General features: G+C 40.4%; 1 protein-coding gene across 1 annotated transcript in view; it reads right to left on the bottom strand.

The window, feature by feature from the left end:
* Positions 1-3,312: 3,312 nt before the first annotated feature.
* lmbrd1 (LMBR1 domain containing 1) overlaps positions 3,313-21,422 on the bottom strand; it is a 71,027-nt gene continuing 52,917 nt past the window's right edge. Inside the window, exons 15-16 of the mRNA XM_028989271.1 lie at positions 4,946-5,037; positions 3,313-4,359 (exon numbers count right to left, since the gene is read on the bottom strand). Coding sequence (XP_028845104.1) covers positions 4,249-4,359; positions 4,946-5,037 — 203 coding nt within the window. The 3' untranslated portion in view covers positions 3,313-4,248. The remainder of the gene's footprint in view (positions 4,360-4,945; positions 5,038-21,422) is intronic.

Below are 21,422 nucleotides of genomic sequence, written 5' to 3' on the forward strand. Positions count from 1 at the left end.
ACTGTGCCTACAGATACACCAACACCTGCCTACTGCCATTCCTGCTCTGCACTGGTGGCACCCTGATCCTGCAGCTGAATCATCTTTAGGTGACAGTCCTGGTGTTTGCTGGACTTTCTTTGGCACCCTGAAGCCTTCTTCACAACACTTGGACCGCTATCATTGACGTTTTTGATGATCCGATAAATGGTTGATTTAGGTACAATCTTAGTAGCAGCAACATCCTCGCCTGTGAAGCTCTTTTTATGCAACGCAATAATGACCTCACATGGTCCCTTGCAGGTAACCATGGTTAACAGAGGAAGAACAATGATTTCAATCATCACCTTCATTTTAAAGCATCCAGACTGCTATTCTGACTCCAGCCTTGTGCTCCTCAACATTCTCACTTGTGTTAACGAGAGAATCACTGAGATGATCTCAGCAGGACCTTTTGTGGCAGGGCTGGGTTTTGGGATTAAGTTCATTTTCATGGCAAAGAGGGTCATTGCAATTCATCTGATGACTCTTCATAACATTGTGGAGTATATGCTACATTGTGAGCAAACATTGTGAAAACCAGGATTTGTGTCATTCTCAAAACTTACTACTACTTTTACTGTTGTGATAATAATAATAATAATAATATCCTCTGCAAAACTGAAAAATGGAGTGTTTGTAGTTATTATTTGGTCGATTTCAAACTACATACAGACAGATTGACCTGTTTTTTTCTTTTCTTGTTGTCACTGCAGTAATTTTGAGGTTTTTTAGAAAATGATGAGACTGTGACAGCCCAGGTGTCGCAACACAGAAGAAAGGGAAGACCCAGGCACAGATAAGTGCCACAATTTATTTATTGTCACCAATGGACGAACAAACATAAAAGAAACAAGCTTTAGAAAGTGGGGAATTTGGGGAAAAATCGCACTCAATCGGTGAGCAAAAACGGCGTCTCCCTTCATTGACATGGTTCAGGGTTCAACACCAGAACGCAGAACACCAGGCAGGCAAAGTTGGACTGTGAGGACGTCAGATGCGGGGAATCAAGAGGGCGTGGCCTGCAGTCAGTGCTCCAGGAATTCTCCTGAGGTGGGTGGAGGAGCCGGCGTTACCTCAGGTCTAGGGACAGGGATGCAAAAAAGCAGTGAGGATAAAAAAAAGTAGCAGAACTATAAAGTAAAATCCTCTTATAAGGATCAGAAGTCACACGGTCAATCACTGCCGTCCTCCTTGCTCCAGGCCTCCAATCCAGGCAAGGAGCGGGAGGAATCCAATCATGACGGACCACCTACAGTCCTGCATGGAACACACACAGGGAGAGAAGGAGGGAATCAGACACAACACCACACCACAACAGTATGTAGATGTCGTCAGGGCGTCCATGTTGTCGTCTGTGGTCTCCAGCAAGGTCCACCAGAAGCAGCTCATCCCAGGCATGTGTTCATTATCCATGATTTACACACTGAACTCGTCTATAGAGATTATTGGGCAAAGTGTCTCGTAAAAACCTTTCAATATTTTCATCAGCGAGGGTTGACGTTCTCTCCTGCAGGGAGCGAAAAGCATCAAACCCGCAATGAGTCATTTTTTTCCCAACACCCCCGCCATCTGTTCTCCGTGAAAAAATATCAACTCACACGTATCACATGAACATCTGGACCAGACGAGAACACTTGTCCATGTTACAACTCAACCACGCAGCGTCAGTGCGCACCAGGATGCCAGGCCAACGGCAGCAGTAGCTCAAGCAGTCACAGCTCAATAAGGCACGTCAAGTAAATGCTTTCAGGAGTCCATTCTGTTGTTTCTCTACATGACTTGATAAATAAAGTTTACAGTGAGCACCCGGCCGGTGAATTAGCGCGACGTTAAACTCAGCTGAAGCTGCAACATCCACAGATGTCATCGCTCGCGTAAAAAAGACTAAGCAGGATGCGAGAAGGCAGGGAGGCAGGACAGGAAAAGGAGCTGTTATACTTGTCCTTTTAAAAGAGTCGCGTCACCTCGTTTCGCTGGCGCTCCCGGTCATGTGAGCGGGATCATGTGACAAGTTTAAAATGAGACAAGCCCATGGAGATGATTGACAGCTTCCACACACAGTCACACATTGTATTTCCTAATTCCCTCGCGTCAATTCATCACACGCTCAGTTCTGACGTCCTGGACTGTCTCCACTGAGCACTAAGAAGCAGTAAAGCAGTAGAGTTCTTGCAACCGTGGAGGAGGTGGACCAACTCTCTGGACCCCCCACACGTCCCGACATCAACGCCACTATCCCGTAGGGACACTAAATTATAAATAATTATTAGGGCAAGCTGAGAGAAACAAACGGAGGACCTTCTGCTTTCTAGGTCATACCTGCTGATTTGTGTAAATTTGCAGATGCAATTTCCTTCAATTTGACCATTTTTCTGTCCTATTTCACCCAACTTTACATTTATTGCATCAATGCTTTTAGATAAAGTGAAGACCAGATGAGAAGGACATGAGAACATCTAGAGGATAATAAGTGGTGCTGAAGCCTCTTTGCCAAACCTTTCACAATACAGCCTCCGCATTACAAAGCCCAGCGCATGCAAAACAGATCCACTGCAGAAAAGTGTACTCTCACTGCAATGAAGATAATTAGCTTCTTTCTATGGCCAGTGTGTGTGTGTGTGTTTGTGTGTGTGTGTATAAATGCATTTTTGTGTTATTAAATTACTGTTCTTTTTTCATTTTCCCTACATGGTGGTCTATGCTTTTCTTTTTTTTTTTTGGGATTATAACGGTGGTAGAAACTGCATGCCGAAACAAGACAAACATAAAAAAGCTGAGTTGAATTGAATGTGTATTAAATAAAGAGCGAGGTCTCTCTCTCTCTCTGATCTGGTCTAGGTCCTATCAACAGCCACCATCAGGAACCTTTTGCTCTGGACTGGAAATCTAGGGAGCAGGTGGAATTCCACCTCCAAAGCCCACCATCTCCTCCTTCTGTAACTCATATTCATGGACCACAATCCAGGTTTGTTGTTGAGAAGCTTCCACGGTCAGAAACAGACACACCCAACAATCTATGTCTGGTTCAGGTTATTATTTTTACATTTATGAGGTGCTGGTGTTGAAATCTGCTTTACTGCCTGACTTGCTGGCCTGCTGCTGTGTGCTTTCATGCCAAATTCTTTAAACTGACAGGTGAAGACATTCAAAAGGTAGATGAAACCGGACTTGTTTGCAGGCTGCTGTCATTACTGGAGCAAAGAGCATAAAAGGCCAGTTTATGTAACTGGGAGGACTGAAGCAGCAATTCAGAAACTTCACACTTAAGTTTAATAATGGAAAAAACGGGAATTAGACGTAATTTTTCCTGTTTATTGTGTTCAACAGCATCCATTTAAGCTAAATATACAACAAAATGTTTACATTAGGCATTCTGCATCAATTTTCACACAAAACCATCCCTTTCTCGGACAGGAATCACTCCCGTCTGTCATGCTGAGGACACATATGTCATATGTACACAGAATTTAAGACTGCACAGCTAGTCACAGTAATTCCTAAAACTTTCAATAAAAATTTATCTGAAGAATGTACCATGCTAATGTGGCATGAAACCAATTGTTATTATTACTGCTAATGCACCTCAATTTCATTTAAATTCCAAACTCAATGTTGAAAATATTTATGATAATTATCTTAATGCACTATAAAGCTTTTGTGGGGAAAAAAAAATTGTGAAACCTGAAAAAAAAAAAGTACATTTATTACAAATGTAATCACACAGGCAAATAAAAACCATAACCTGACAGAAATGTAAACTAATGTAATACAAATTAGACAATTGAAATGGTAAGTCTGTAGAATAGGGTTTAAATAAGTGCACTAAGGAGTTAAAAAAAAGCAAGCTAGTACCGTGTTAAATAACATTAGTCACATTTTTTTCTTTTTAGTGGGTAGGGGCGGGGTTGGCTACAACTCCAGTCCTCTTCACTGGTTTGGACACCAAGTTAATACATCATGCATATATGCAAGAAGCATAAAAGAAGAAAGGATTAACATTGCCTCATGGAGAAACAATCTGTGCATTGGAAGTAGCAAGTCCTCTCAAAAAAAAAACAAAAAGGACAAAGTAAAATCAGCAGGAGACAAAAATAAATATTCATTTGAGATGTTTACCATAAGATCAGTAAATGAAATCTTCAGCCCACTACATCCAGTGTATAATACAATGTCAGTGGCCATCCTGATCAAATAATCTTCTGAAAGAGGTGAACAGCAGCCACACTCTCAGTGGACGTATTCGTCATCACTCATGTCCGAGTCGTCCACCTCCACTTCTCCCTCAATCACTGACTTCTTCCCTTTGCAGCAGGAGATGATCAAGCCAATGAGGAAAACCTGAGGGTTAAAGTCGTGCTGCATGAGGACACCTGATTTCATACAATGCCTGTTTGCATGTTTTACATCTTGCAAAATTGCAATTATTCTTAAACAAAAGGAAACTGTAGAACATCCACCATTCAACACACAGATCTAAAATGTGCTTGACAAATGTAATTTAGCTGTTGGATACAGTTATGAAATATTCAGCACATCTGAATGATCCATCACGAACAGACAGTAATTCATTTGATTGAGCTATTCAACATACTTGCTTTGAACAGAATATGCATTTTAACTCTCATTGTAGGATTGTGGGTTTCTATTAACATTTAACATGCAAGAGAGAACAATATTTTCACTTATCCAATTAAAGTAAACATTTTAAGTTTAACTTGAAACTTCAGAACATAAGAATTCTGACATAAAATCTGCAATAATGTGTGCATTTGAATAACGTACCAAAAACTAAAAAACTAATAATAACATCCATATTGCTACCAAGGCACAAACAATATAATTTCAGCAGTGCCAGGTAGAATATGAAGGCAAATGAGAAAATGAAACCATGAATAATTAAAAAAAATACACGTAGTACACTCACCACAATAAAAGCCCAGTTGCCAAAGTAGTAGATGGTGCTGAAGAACCAGAACTTGTGCAGAAACAGGTACGACCTTGTGACAGTGCACTGATCTGAAAGGGGCAAAAATGAAAGAAAAAATATAAATTTCACTTACAAATGTGAAAAAGTAAAATGATTTATAACATTAACCTGAATTAAACCATATATTACCTTGATCTAAAAACCACCACACATTATGAATACAAGATTGAACTGAGTAATGAAACTATTAAACAATGAAAAATGAATGGTTGATTATTCCAGCAGGACTTGATTCTGACACAAACTGCTTCTAAAAGCCATTAACTTGTTCAACGTGAACAAAAGCTGGACACTTTCACGTCTATTTTCCAAAAAGTTCTAACTGTGCTACTGAAAATCGCAAGAAAAGCACCCCCCCCCACCCCCCACCAAGTTTTTCAGTTGACCATGACAATGTCAATCGAGCAAAAGATTGAAGACTCAAAAGCTGAAATAAGTAGAAATGTTTAACTGTTAACAGTTCCTGTCAATAAATGTATGAATATGCTTTTCTTTTTAAAAATGGTGACCATGTTGAGCACAGCTGCTGCCATTTTATTTACAAAAATGATCCCTCACTGCCCATGTTATACGGTGAACAGAAAACTGAACTTTTAATACATCGTAAATTGCAGAGGGAAGCCGTGGAGTGGCCGTGAATTTGAGTGCCTTATCCTGTGAGCGATTAATGCGATTAGAGAAGCATCCGGATGTCAGCATTACAGAGTGCCACCCCCGAGACGGGCTCCATCATTAATTACTGCAGTGCGGCATCTGCTGAAATCATGAGGATAATGCAACAGCTAATGGGATGTGAGAGCCACAAACATACCAGGAAAGGGAGGGATGGGAGGGGAAAAACGCACCGATCACGTTAAAGTCCTCATGGCGCTGCAAAAGTCGGCCAGGACTTTGGAAAGAGGATGATGGCTTGGCTCTCGGACATCATGACAGATCCAAGTAGGGAGAAGATTTCATTTGTGGCACATTTCAATCACGTTAATGTACCGAAATGACAAATCCGTCCACTCAGACGCAAAAAATGAGTATTTCCAGGATTCGTGATGATTACGGTGGAGAAACAGATTCAGAATGCACTTGGCCCGAGTCAGTTAACTATTTATCCTACATGATGGCATTAAAACGCAGCACATCCTCTCACCAGCCTTCATTCCGTCCAAATAAAACGTAATATATCCGTCGTGACATCCTTAAGGTACATCTACAATGCTGGATGGTTTAGAGCTCGTCGAATGATGCCGCAGAATCTATCTTAGCCCCCAAAATGCTTTGCAGCGATTATTCCACACATATTCAGGAATGTTCTGCAGATGTATTTTTTCCCCCCACCTCTTCGTGCTCCACCTTCAAAAAGACATCACAGCCTCTGGCAGGAACATCAGCTTTCATCTCGCAGTGAAAAGAGAGCGAGGTAATGCAAAGTAGAAGCTTCGTTACCAGTAAGGTGCTGCTTTTTAGCTGCATTCCGTTCCACGCCACGCCACGCAGAGCCCCTGCGCTCGTGTTTGTGTGATGGTGTGAAAGGTGAGGAGGACGTTCGCACATGGAGAGGAGCAGCGTGAGCGTTTATCGCGACACATTCGCACGCAGCCTCGGTAATTGCACCAGCAGTGCGCTACAGGCTCATGATAACCGCGCTCCGGTCTCCACTTATGTGCCTATGAGAGCCTGTTAACATCACGGTGGACACCCGCCTCGGGCTGCCCTGTCACTTTGACCGAAAAAGGACAACAAGTCTTCGGGCGAAGAGGAATCTCGTGAGATTTCGTCAGTGAGGTTTCGACCGTGAGCGTTCACTATTCATAAACTCCATGTTTAATGCATGAGCCTATCAGGCCTAAACCAACAAACATCATGTATACACATATACACATTATATATTATTTAATGTTTTTGTTTATTGTATTATGGCAAAAAAAATTTGGTAACAAATACAACCTACAAAAAAATTGTGACTGGTATTTTCTTATGTGTGTAGTTTACAATCTGCTCCTCATTATATCAAAAAATGGGAATACAGCTTTTGTGAAAAACTGGCCTCAGCCTACAATGAATAGCGGTTCGAGCAGAGTCAGGATTTTGGAAACCACCATGAATTGTTGTATTAAGTGGCCAAAGCTTTTTGGCACAGTGGCTTATAAAGCTCTGTATAAAAAAACAGGAGTGTCTCCAGGTTATTTAGGGAGAATATGCACGGTAATGAAGGATTAGCTCCATTATTGACGAGCCCGGAGGCGTGGCGAATCTATGGCAGGGTGAAAGAATGGTCAATGACTCCATAGAGAAATGACTCGGGCTCAAAGGAGGAGAGAGAGAATCTCTGGCTTCTGCCCCTGAGCCACTGAGGCCTCAGTAATGTGCTCTAAATCGAGCCATCAGGCGGTGGCCGATAGGCGGACGAGGAAAGTAATACCCCGCAGTTACTTGCGGTACTGTAACCGAGCTGAGCTTCTCGGTAAGAAGAGTTGATGTGTGTTTCTTTTCCCTTTCGATGAACATTTTAATTATGCTTTAAAGTGAGTACTTTACATCAATGCTTTTTAAATGGCAGACATTTCAGAGCAGGTTATTTTTACAGAAATAAAAGGAAACTTCCATTTTAGAGGCTCGTCAATTCAATTTTACACCGCTGTACAGCCCAATGAAATTGGCACTTGGACAGCAGAGATTTAAATGACCTCCCCTAGAGAAATATATTTTATGCAGAAGGTAAAAGCGAATCATATTGATGTTTATCACAACCATTTTCTGATTCCCCTCTAAGTAACCATGTAGTACTTTCAAAGTCAACAACAGTTTCAATTATCTTTTTATTCCGTACTGTTTATTTATTTCGCCAAAGCAAATCCTTTTATTAACCAATTTCAGTTCAAAATAAAATTGGTAATATCCATTAGATAATGTCACTTTCCCTTTTCAATTTCACTATTTATAATCAACTCCATGCAGGCTTTTTAAGACATACCTCACAAAAAATGCTAATGCACATAATGCATACATAGAGTACTGCTACACTACTCTAGAACCTCAGAAAATCACATTGCACAATGTCCTCTAATAAGTAATATCCAATGCCAAGAATCTCAAACTGGCAATCAATGCAATGAAAGTGTTATTCTTGTACTAGACTTTTGCATTTCAATCAGATTCAATTATGATTCAACCATGATTACATATTCAGTCTTAAACACATACAAAAAGTCCTCTATAGTCAATACAAATTTCCCAGAATTTCCAGAATAAAAAGTTTCGTGCAGTTGTGGCATGCTCCATTCATTTCAGGCGCATGTTCAGTCTTGACACCAACGTGTTAAGTCTTTCAGACTCAGCTCAGGAAATAGAGTGCCATTCTCAACAACTGACTGATGAGCTCTGTCTCGAACCAGAAAGGAAGCAGAAAAGGACTTGTCTGAGAAATGGTAGACAAGGGAGAAGTTTTGTAAAAAAGTGACACTGCAAGATCCACAGACTTAACAAAAAAAAAAAAGCGCTGCATGCGCTGCCAGCTGGATGAAGACGTCTAGATACAAGTAGTATAACTCTGAGGGTTCCTAGTAACCTTTCCTCTGAAGACGTGTTGGTATTTAAAGAGCCATGAGTCACAGTTGATATACAGATGACCTAAGGTAAGAGCTAGTCATGGTACCGTAGAAAAGGAGACTTGAACAAACCACCTACCGGCAGTCTCCCATTAATGACCCCGCCCCTCTCCTCCGCGACCCTCACCATCTGCAGCCCTCCAGCTGCTCACCTGAATTACGGGCCTAAGAAAGGGACTCGCAGATGGTTCTCAACAGTGGTCTGCCTAAACAAATTATCATGTACACCGCTGACCCGCTTCACCTTCATATCACTGAGCATTCCGGCCGCTCGCGCACACGGGTGATTCTGCCGCCAGTCACAAAGCCTGCGCAGCCCGTGCCCTTTCCCTGAGATAAATTATTCACCACAGGCCCCACTCCTTCTGGTCTGAGGTGAATACGGCTGTGGTCACTTCTCACCACTGATATATACTCATTTTCCCGCTCTGAATGTCTGTGCTTCTTAGTCCTTTGTTACTACTGCCCTCCTCGCACCAGGATGCTTTTATCACCAGCCTCATGCTTTCCACCTACGCATTATGATAAGTCCCAGCCCCAAAAAAAGTTGTGACTCCCATGAGAGATTTATTCTGTTCTCGTGAGGATAAGTACACAGTTGAATGCAAATCTGTTGGATGGTGTCATTTTAACCAAAATGTGAAAGTATATGATATGAATGTGAATTTCTCTGAAAATGCAAGTGAAACACATCCACAGTCTGGGTCTGTGTGATACTGGAGTCTAGGCATGAACCACAGTCCAATCCATCTAAAGCAGAAATAAATGACAAACCCTAACTTAATATGTTAAGCAGTATTTAATGTCATCAATGTACAAACAAAGATGTCAGGTTAACTCATGTTAAAGGTCTGCAAAGCTGTTACTGAAGAAAACATTAAGGGCCTTATTTTGGCTATGCAAAAATGCAAATGCAATGAATGTGTCATGCAATGGTCTACTACAAGAGTAACAATCAGCACACAAACGAATGGCAATTTATTTTCCTTAATAGGACACCAAATGTAACAGAATTCGGTAAAAAAGAATGCAAAAAAAGACAGATTATCAATAAATAATCAATAAAAAATATTTTATCATTAAATAATAATAACAACAGCACATAATAATAATAATTATTATTATTATTGTTGTTATTATTATAATAATATACCTGAAGCACAATTAAGTGATACAATTATACATGTAGCATTGTTGCTGTTCAGGATATTGTAGGCTGTACTTTTGTGTGCAGCCTATGGCATAAATATCCAAAAACTGCCATTTTGTTTCGTGTTTGGTCACGGGTGAAGGAAAAACAACTGTGCAGATTTTTGTACAAGACAGGATGTCGCTGATGAATGTACAGGCGACTGGCATATCCTGGTGAGAGAAGCGCTGCTTGCTGAAATATGCCTGCAATGAATGCCAATGCAGCTGTTCTTTTAATGTGATTGGGGACAATTCACAGAGATTTGTTTTCTGGTAGAGATGGGTGGCAATCTGCAGAGTAAAGTGTAACTTTTACACACTTCCTCTTCCCCGGGTTAGCATTAAAAGAACCATCTCTGGCTATTTTGCCACCACATGTGCCTTTTAGCAATAAAGGGAGAGTCATATGGTGTAGCATGGGAGGGTCTTTGGGAGCGACTCATGGTGGGGCCTCATGGTGTAGCCATGGGAAGGACTCATGGCATAGCGTGGAGGCCTGGGATTCATTAAGTTAGATTTATTTTTCTGTAAGCTTTTCTAAGGACTGAAAGCAGAGGAAGGCCAGCAACTGCAAGACTTCTAGGGAGGTGGCGTGTCATGGCTGCCCACTGCTCAATAAGGGTGATGGTTAAAAGGCTTGTTTATTTTAACAGGCTACTCCTTAATTACTAAACATATCATGCTATAATGGCAGTGGAAAGACATTTCCCGTATTTTTGTAATTATTTAAATATAAAATATCTGGTCTTCACTGTAATACAAAATCCTCTTAATTTGTGCCTTTGTAAAACATGAGTTGTGACAGCATCTTGTAAATAAAGATTAGTGGACAGACTTTGTGACAGATTTGTGCCTTGCACTGACTTATTTTAAATGTCCACTCCCCCCTCGCAAGCTTATTTATATGAACCTTTCCTTCCCTCCCACACTAGGATTTGCGATATGCCGAGCTCCTATGGTTATTCAAAACAGGTTTGCGCAAAGTGAAATGTGCTGGTGCCTGGCAGCAGAGCAAAAACAGAGCCCTAAACACAAGGACATTTGATTAAAGTGCACATATTATGCAGCTAAGTTAAATGTCAATGTCACAAAGACCTCAAAATATATCAATAAAAGAACAATTACTCATTAACAATGTTTTCTTCCAACATGATTAATACCCTATGTCACTTCATGTTATGAAGTCAATAAATGAGGAGGTTCTGTTTAATCTTAAAACATATATCAAATGGTCTCCCAATTTGTTAGAGATCTCAGAATATATTGATGGAATTTTATAATGCTTGGCATGACCGGTTTCCAGGACATGAAAGATCTGAACGGTGAACACACTCAGTGGGCAATTTCTGCACCCCACTTGTGGTCCTGTAAGGAGTAGACAGGTTCATTAGAAGGGCTAGATATGAATATGTATTATCTAGTTTTTAAATAAACCAGCAAGGTTATAATGGACAGCACAACAGTGACATCATCAGTGTTAACATTTAAAAACCTCTGTGTGTCCGCACCGGGGTGCGTGTTAAAAGTCATCTCACAATTTCTTCACTGAGAAACCGAACATGGAAATACTGGCATGTATCAGTGGTTCTTTAGGTCACAAAGAACATAATTGCAAGTGAAATTTGACTGAAGTATAAGGGTGAGGGCAATGTGCGGACTGTAATCACCCATGAAAGATATCACTCACAGAAAACCAATCCTCACTTGCCATCACTTTTCATTTTTATGACGCCAGAGAGCCTACAGAAGAGGGGGGGCATAGCACTCCTAATGGGTCCACTGCTTTTTGGGCAGAGTGAATATGTACCCAGTCCCTGTCCGCAAGGTAAAATAGTCTGTTCACCATCATTTTTAGACATTTTAGATCTTTAGTTAGATGCAAATCTGGGCTATATTTTCATGAAGGACAATTAAGTTCTTTATTGTTCCACTTAAAAGCCCTTCAGTGTATGCATTTCCTGGTGTGGTTTTGTGGGGATTCATTTTTTTTGTGTCCATCACAAAACCTCTTTGGCTCAGCATGAGCAATCGTTGCACTAATCAGCTGAAACGATGTGCAGCCATTTTGTGCCTGTAAGTCATACAGAGTTAACCTTCACAGCAAAACCAAAAGTACACAACTGTGACATGCTCCAAGAAATAAAAGCAGCTTTGTGCCATAGCCAAAAAGCTGCACTTGCTTCACTTTCATGAAATGCTGTCAGGAGCAAGTTCCTACTAACTACCATTTTCCAAAGCGGCTTCATTTCAGTGGGGAGTGTAGAGATGCAGCATAGCACCTGAAGACAGTTGTTTTTGTCTGAATTCGTCATAAACTCCCAAATTTCACAATCGAGCTGCACTGGGCTTATTAACTGCTGAAAACGTCCCACATCCCACCTGACACAGACAAGGCTTTGGTCTTCTTGCCATATTTTGGCAGAAAAGTTAAAAAGCAGAATAAGGTCCTGACTGACAGCCTGCTTCCAGGAAAGAAATGCCCCTGTAATCCCCCTGATAATAAAAAAATTAAATTTTTTTTGAAAAGAAGAAAGATTCGCATCATAACACCAGACACCTTTCAAGCTGCGGATAAAAATTATGACAATCAAATTTCCCCACAAGAAATAATACAATGCTAGGTATTCAAAGCAACTGTTGCTAAGGAACTGAGCAATATCATTAAATGTCTTTGCCTTGACATGTCATTTTTGGTCTGTAGTCAGTTTTTAGAGAGGTAACTTAGCCCATTTTTGCCCACTCTATTTGGGGTGGATATTAAAAACATAGACCAACTATTTTGTGGCATAAATAAATGAACAGTGAAACCGGATGTAGATATAATCCGATAACCAAGATGAGTAGTTTCGTTCTGCATGCAGCAAATGAGAGGAGAGGGGGCAACACCAAAAAAGCAACATGAACAGCAACATATACAATCAGGTCCATAAATAATGGAATACTGACACAATTCGAATCTTTTTGGCTCTAAAACACAACCACAATAGCAACAAGCAATTTCCGTCCAAATCAGACAAACTGCAGGAATTACAACAGTTTGTATATGCGCCCCTTACTTTTTAAGGGACCAAAAGTAATGGGACAATCATCAGGTGTGTGTTATTAGTTCATTATCCCATTTACAAGGAGAGCTCACATTTACGGTGAGCTCAGCAACACCAAAAGACACGGTAAACCACAGAGAACAACTGTGGTGCATGACTGAAGAATTCTTTCCCTGGTGAGGAAAAAACCCATCACAGCAGTTGGCCAGACCAAGAATCACTCTCCAGGAGGTAGGGAATTCCAGGAGGGAATGTGTGTCAAAGTCAATAATCCAGACTTCACCAGACAAAATACGGAGAGTTTACCACAAGATGGAAACCATTGTTGAGCCTCAAAAACAGGAAGGCCAAACTAGAAATTGCCAAACATCTTCTAAAAAAGCCTTTACAGTTGTGGAACAACAACTGATCATGATCCTAAATGTACCACCTCATCTGTCAAGTAAAGGCCTGGCAGAACATCACCAGGGATGTAACCCAGCCACTGGTGATGTCAATGCATTCTGGACTTCAAGCTGTAACTGACCCATTACTTTTGGTCATTTAAAAAGTGGGAGGCACATTTATAAACTGTTGTAATTAATAAACTTATCCCCAAACATGATCATTTATATACATATATGTAACATTTTTAATTAATTGCCTGTGTCTCTGTCTGGACACTGGGTATATACCTGTACAATATAGACTCTGCAACGCTTTCCTTAATAGACGTATTCTCCACTTTTACTTCCTGCCCTCCATTAGAAACCATGCATAACCATGTGACGAAACCCAACTAATATTTATGACTGACTGTATAACTGTCAACTTATTGCAAATGACTTTGGTTTTATCAGTAACATTTCATGAAAGTGAAGTTAAGTGATTGTCATTGTGAAACACTGCAGCACAGCACAACTAAATGTGTCCTCTGCTTTCAATCCATCACCCTTGGTGAGCAGTGGGCAGCCATGACAGGCGCCCGGGGAGCAGTGTGTGGGGACGGTGCTTTGCTCAGTGGCGCCTCAGTGGCACCTTGGGATTCGAACCGGCAACCTTCTGATTACGGGGCTGCTTCCTTAACCGCTAGGCCACCACTGCCCGGATTTTGTATTTAAAGGGCTCATTCAGACACTGCCAAAAAAGTTATGAACATTGCAGGCGCATCATGGACACTGTATTTGAGTACATATTTCATACGCAAATATTTCCTTTACTTTACTTTGCAGACTCTTTTATCCAAAGCGACTTACAGGAGGAAGACACCAGCAATTCTTGTTAGAGTTCTATAGATTTTGAGTTTACAAAACTAAGAGCCCTGATAAGGCCTAACTTGTCAGAAAAAGAACATTGTTAAGTGCTAGACGAGGAAATTGTTTTTAATTAGTGCAGTGTGTGTGCATGTGCGAGTGTAAGTGTTAGATTCGTATGAAATACTTTTTTTCCAATTTTTTTTCTTTTTTTTTTGTATTTACTGTCTTAGAGGCGGCTCATCTCAAAAGATTCCAACAATAGGCTTCAATAATAGCCATTGTCTCAATTTATCTTGGGCTGAAAGTTGGCCAGAACTCCCATCCCCAATGTCTGCAGACTGACCTCTCCTCCTGTCCAAATCTCTGCCTGGGGCTCTCAATCTCAGCTCTGCTCCGTTCAGCCATAGCAAAAAAATTCCCTGCTGCACCGTATCAGATTTTAACAGTGAATTATAATAAAAGGGAGGGAGGGGCACTCTTGAAATAATTCTGTGGTCTGTGCCTTATCCTCAGAGGTTGAGGCTGATTCAAACAGAGGGGCCGAGGGATACAAACTTGCCCTGACCCATCAGTATTATATGGAGTGAATGAATAATGGCTCAGTAATGACCTCAGAGAACATAATAAGCAGACAGGCAAACCACCACCTGCTCACAGTATGGTGTCACACCACCTGACCAGTGGAATAACCAACACACTCTCCTAACCGCCCCCTCAACACACACACAGACCAAGACATAAATGATTGATCGTAAGGATTGGTGGATATAAAGAAGGAAAATTAGGTCACTAAAGGAGGGCTGTTAATTATTGAAAGACTGGAAAGTTAGCCAGTGAGGAAGAACATTAAAAAATAAGCAGGCGATTCACGGTGGTGCTTCTGTGCGTCTATGTGACCATTTAGCAGAAACGGCCATATGAGGAGCTCTGGTGAACTCCCTTGAACTCCATACCCATGAACAGCACAGAAACCAGCCATGAACACAGCTCATTTCCACAAGACTCTGATAAACTTGTGGGAATAAAAGTCTATACTTCAGACAACAGATGTCAAAGTCTATAAATGTCATGTTTACTAATATCTGCATACATCATATTGTGAATCATGTGCAAGATGCAGCTTGTCTAAATAACAAGCTAAATTGCAATAAAGCACAGTGCTTGAAGCCATCTGTTTTAGGCAACAGTAACAAAGGTAAATCTCTGCAGCAAAAACTGAAATATGACTACATAAAATAACAGTAAACTTCCTGAGTAGATTAAAAATATCACAACCTTGATGGAGAAAAAGTGAAGAAATGTTTGCCATTATTCAATACAAGCACTAATTCTGTGATATATGCCTTTTAATGCTAATGAATTTTAAGAAAATGGTTCTTAACAAGAACAAGGTTGCTAAGACCAAGAAGGTGTATATATTATATACCGAGGCCATTTTAAAGAATCCATATTTAGTATTTTTGTTGTGTCAGGAGAAAGTAAAGTATGTTTGATGAATCTGTTTTTTCAGAGTCGCCTCCTTTTACCTTCATCGCTGCTTTGTTCCCTATTGTAATCATAAGCCGTTTCATGAGATGCTCATTAACATGAGTGAATGATGAGAAAGTGTCCAGCATAGACCAAAGGAGAGGCCCAAATGTTAAAGCATTTTGACTTGTTTGTCATTTGTTGTGTTATTTCATAGCTCAGTGTCAGTTTTGTTCTATAAATGAGTTGGTGCAACTTTTTACACACGTTTTGTATACGCATATACGCATGCATTGTTTCCAGAGAAAAGGTGGCATATTTTCATTTGCGTCTGCAGCTGCAGAATGAACTAAAACATCAAGTGACTTAGTGGGTGGAAGTCATGGCAACACACTTGATCCCTGAGATACAGCAACTATCCACGATGAGCAAAGGCATAATATTAACTGGATGCAGCACAGAAATATGCTTTAACATGCACTGAGATCATTGTTCATAAATTCAGTCCATTATTAAAAATAGGTTTAATTCATTCATCAAAGAGTAAGAAGAAAAAAAAAAAAACAGCTGGCTGGCTGCAGCAGTGTTTTTTTTCTAGCTCCACCCATGCTAATGTGTTTCAGTGAAATCACTTTTCTAATTTCAAGACCTTAAGTCTCAAGTGGGAAAGAACATATAAACAATACCCTTGTGCACCATTCAATGCATTTGACATACCATCACAAATGATGGTGCTACACACTGTGTGGGCAGATACTTGATTGTTCAAATCAAGTGAACAGAAAAATCAGATAAAAAATTTCATTACCACAAAATTTGCAATATGATTTGCTCAATACCTGTTCTTGGTGAGCAATGCTGGTGTCCATAAACAGGGATGAAAAGTATGTTGTATGTGGTATATCAAATGCTGGTTTATCATGTTTAAAAGTAATATGAAATCATTTGTAAAGTATTTCAAATGGTGCATGATGTCTTGGTAATGGTGGTGATGTCTTGGTAATGGCTGTAATAGATTACCTCATGAAATATGTCTCTTATTAACTTTTGGTATTCTTGCCTGGTGGAAAACTCCAGATTCCTGGGTGGAGTTTTGTGCTGAGGTTAGTGCATTGCAGGGTGGGTCTGCTAAACCAGAAGGAGCATTGTGTTTCTTTTCCACAGAACAAACATGTAGCCACAATGTTTAATTAATCGCAAAAATGGATCGCAAGAAAATCCATATGTAAAGGATGAAAAGAAAGCAGATCAACATCTGAGAAGAAACTGGAAGCAACACATATCCATGGAGACTGGAAACATCCCAACATGCAGAAAACCTTGGTCCCTCTCTGGGAAACATGACAGACACTCCAACCAGACGCCAACTGTGTCTTCTGAGGCACGAATGTGTCTGCGCGATGCCTCCACCCTGCCTAAAAGGCATGGATAGAGTGCTCAGCTGAGGCTCTGGAGGCAATGCATCCCTTTGGCGACCCCTCCCTGTCGCATGTGTTCTCCCTGCTTGACACTTCCTCCTACTCACGCTTGGTTGTGCAATGGCTGTTATGCAAGGAAGAAGCGCTTCCAAAATGCGTGAGGAGGCCAGGCCTCTTGGAGCCAGGCAGGCAGGTGGGAGGTGCTGGCGGCGCTTCCTCCGTTAGGGAAGCTGGCGTTCTCGCCATATCCCTCTCGACTGGGCTTTGAGTGGGCATTGTTCTGGATTCAGAGCACAGGTAGGAAAAAGACTGAAGACACAACTGACACGCATTTTTTTGTGAGCCGCCCCTGAGCCTTGGCATATGGTTGCTAAGTACTTTGCTAAATGTGAAGTCAGGACAAATCAAGCTTGATGTGCTTACATTTACTGCATTTACCAGACACCCTTATCCAGAGTGACTTACAATCAGTAGTTACAGGGACAGTCCCCCTGGAGCAACTTAGGGTGAAGTCTCTTGCTCTGGGACACAATGGTAGTGAGTGGGATTTGAACCTGGGTCTTCTGGTTCATAGGCGAGTGTGTTAGATGTGCTTGGTAGATGCAAAACAATGTTTGTAATAAAAAGTGTTCATGGTGTTCAAAAGTGTAATCAGTGAAGTCATGAAAGGCCACTTTTTAATGGTAAACATCAAACATGATGTTTATCCCATTAACATAGTTCACTTAGTTCAGCATTTTTTTTCACAATGAGATGCAACTGGGATGCGTGTCCATACAGAATGAATTTTTTTTCTCTTCATATGACTATCACCACCCTATTCATGCTAACCCTGGCCATGAGCTGTGGCCTATATGAGGGCCTGAGGTGGCCATGACTTACCATGCATTTCAATGAGCCCTCACTACACGTGAAAGGAACTCAATGAGTGGGAAAGCCCTCGGTCACTAATGAAGGTACAGTCTCGCTTGGTCAGAGTCCATATCGTAATCTCACTTATTCGGTTTGCCGGTCAGCACACATATGGCCCAAAATGACCTGAATAAGTTTGACAGGATATATTTGACTTGATATATATTTTCGTCCAAGGTTACAGTTGGACCTCGCCAGTGAGTGAGAAGATAAAGCAGCTACAGTGACTCTTGAGTAACTCAAACCTCTTCATGTAAGGTGAAACAATAGCACAAGGGAGTAAAGATATGAAACATGTTCTCTGTCTGTCAAGATGTGTCTATGGTGTAAAATAGTACCACTGTCAGATAAGCATGCTTTAAACTCTTCCTTTGAGGGCTCTGGACAACTGTAGGTAACATTATGGGGAAGAAAGAAAGAAAGAAAAAAAAAAGAAACATCTCTCTCTTATGTTCAGCAGTTCAGAGCGCACCATTAGTCAAGTCTTATTAAGCAGAACATAGACGCACCATTATCCTACCTCAATGCCCAGAATAGCCATTCAGGCCGGATTTCATTACTTTTTCTGCTGCCATAACTCCAGTCATTTGCACATTTTTGCTTTTGGCGAGAGGCAGAGGGTGGTATGTGAAAGGAATTTTGCACACCTATAACTTACCAGGGGACTAGGTAATGGCCTAGATTTGAATTTGCATTAAACTCTATTTGAGATTATGTTTAAAGGACATTCAGAAAATTTTTTGAACAATACTACTGACACCTTTACCTTATGCAAATCTCACAGACTGTTACAACCATGGCTTCTTGGCCTTTCTTAATCCTTCCCTATAAAGTTGTCATAATTTGATGGCAAAATGTAAAACTTCTTGAAGCTTCTCTGTTACAGATTGGTATTTCCATGTACATTGTCCAAACCCATACGTATTACTGTAAAGGCACAAATTCCCTGCCCTTTATTAAGAATGGATGTAGTTTCATACTCGGTAAAACCATATTAGTTACTTCTAAAACCAATTCTACAGGCCTCATCTAGCCACACATGCTACACTAGTATTACCCTCATACTGTTGTCTAGAATGCGGTGGTGTAAGATTTCTTTTTATTATTAAGGTTTCATTGATATTTGGGCTGAGAGTGCTTTTTTAAAATTCCTCCTAGCTGTTGTTTACTGGAACTCTTATTAAGATGGTCTCATGAGAATTCTAGCCTCTGTTCTGTTAAGTATATTCACACTGAACTTAAGTACATACAATCTGGATTCCTTCCCCCCATTAATATGTTTTCAAAAACTTCAAGGTGCCCTGTACAAATAAAATATTTTTAATTCATAATCTTTTGAATCAAGCCAGTAATTCATTATGATTAAGTAAACCTTCTTGATACTTGAAGCTATCCCATGTTCACAAATCATCAGTGCAGAGTTCTCAAAAACAAAAATGTCAAATGTCAATCAAGATAATTCCTTTTGAGTGCCAATGCACTGACATATCACACTGCATTAGTTGTCTTTCATTTCAGAACCTGGCATTTCAATGAGCGTGTGCAGAAATTTTAGACTCACTGTACTTGGATTGGATAATTATTGGAATCTGCACCATTACCAGTTGAGTAATAAGAAGTTTTATTTCAGATCCGTGATTCTCCATTTAAATGCAGACAGATGCTTTCAATGCTCACCACGAACTAAACTGTACTGTTTAGCAGTCATCACTGATGGATCGCATTGTTATTTAATTTTATGCAGTCATGAGACAGGCATTTTACTGATAGTGGGTGGCAAAGTTACAGCGAGCACGCTGACCACAGATGGGAAAAGGCCAATCCCACACTAACAGATTGGGAGACTGTGATATTTGGCAAGCGCCAGGCTAGAAACTTCACTGGTTTAAACTGCGAGTCAACTGGAGATGGATCGATTTCTGATGACCCACAGAGCAACTTCTGTTGAGCAGATTTACTCTCCACTGGGAGAGACTGGGCCTCAAATTGGATAAAAAAAAATAAATCAGATGGGAGATTATAGTGTTAGACTCAACTGTCATAAGAATATGTTCCCATTGTTTAACAGTTTGCCAAAAAGGGACATGCCACGTTCACACTCACATAATACATAAACACACACATAGTATGGCTCTAATGTAATTCTAAATGAGCAGTCTGTCTTTTATAAAAGTGAGAATTAAAGGCTGTGAATTTAAAGCGAAGTATTCCTGGTTTGCTTTTAACACAAAATACAGGAAATGCAATGCACAAGAAGGGTCATGGCCAATAAGAAATCTGTCAGTTTCATTGCTCTCAAAAAGGGACTGGATATCGAGAGGTCTGCTCAGCATCAAGCATTTGGCAAATTATCTGCTGCTGCATTTCAGATCATGGATGGATGTCACTGCCTGCTTGCAATTACATAATGTCACTCATTAACCTGATTATGTCAAAACATTTCAAGAGGAGTATTTAAATTACGTTCTCATGTCTCTCTTCTCCTCAGTGCACACCAGTTTTTTCTAAAAAACTAAGACAGGCTTTGCTAATGAAACATCATGCCACTGAATGTTTAGAACCCAAACTAACGTTCATTTTGACAGTGAATGGAGTTCTATTTTCAGAAATTGCAGTTTTAGTCAAAATTGTAGTAACAAGTTACCCAGAAAGTTTCAACTGTCATTAAAATGTAACTGAAGGTTCATTTTAACAAAACAAAAATGAATTGCTAGTATACACATTTCAAATGTAACATTTAGTCACAATATTAACTAAAATTCCAACAAGAACACAGTGTGTTGTGGTCAGATGTACATGCTGCTTCCAAAATCTTTGCATGTTTAACTGACATCTCATCATGGATGGCAGCCCATCATCTAAAACTCAAACACAACTTGGAGTAACTATAGACAATCAACTCTCTTTCTTGACTTACATCACCAATCTTCCCACTCTTGTAGATTCCTTCCCTACAATATTAGACAGATCCGCCTTATCTGTCAACACAGGCCACCCAGATACTGGTTCAGTCCTTACTAATCTCACGACTGGACTACTATAACTCCCGTATCCTCTGAAGGCCATCAGGCCTCTACAACTAACACAGAAAGAAGCAGCGCGACTGGTTTTCAACCTTTCCAAATTCTCCCCACATCAGATTCAAAATACTGATGCTGGTCTACAAAGCCAAACATGGGACCAAAGCACCATCCTACCTCACAGCCCTTATTACACCTCACACTGCACCTCACACTCTCCGACCCTCCAGTACTGCTTGCCTGGTCCCTTCACCACCGGAGGTACAAGGAACACACACATTTTCAAATGGCAGCTTAAGACCTTCCTCTTTAGAGAATACTTAGACTAACTTGTAACTTTCTTGAAGTCTGACTACAGCAGAGTGAAATAAAATAATTGCATTCATGGTTTGAGTCCTAGTGAACCAGAACTGTTTACTTCATTGATGTAACATGAAAGAACGTTGTAAGTCACTCTGGATATGACGTAATGACATAATTGATAGAAGAAAAAAAAAGGTCATTATGAAATGTCATAATTTTTGATAG

This window comes from Denticeps clupeoides, chromosome 8 (assembly GCF_900700375.1).
Source record: "Denticeps clupeoides chromosome 8, fDenClu1.1, whole genome shotgun sequence".
Lineage (NCBI taxonomy): Eukaryota > Metazoa > Chordata > Actinopteri > Clupeiformes > Denticipitidae > Denticeps > Denticeps clupeoides.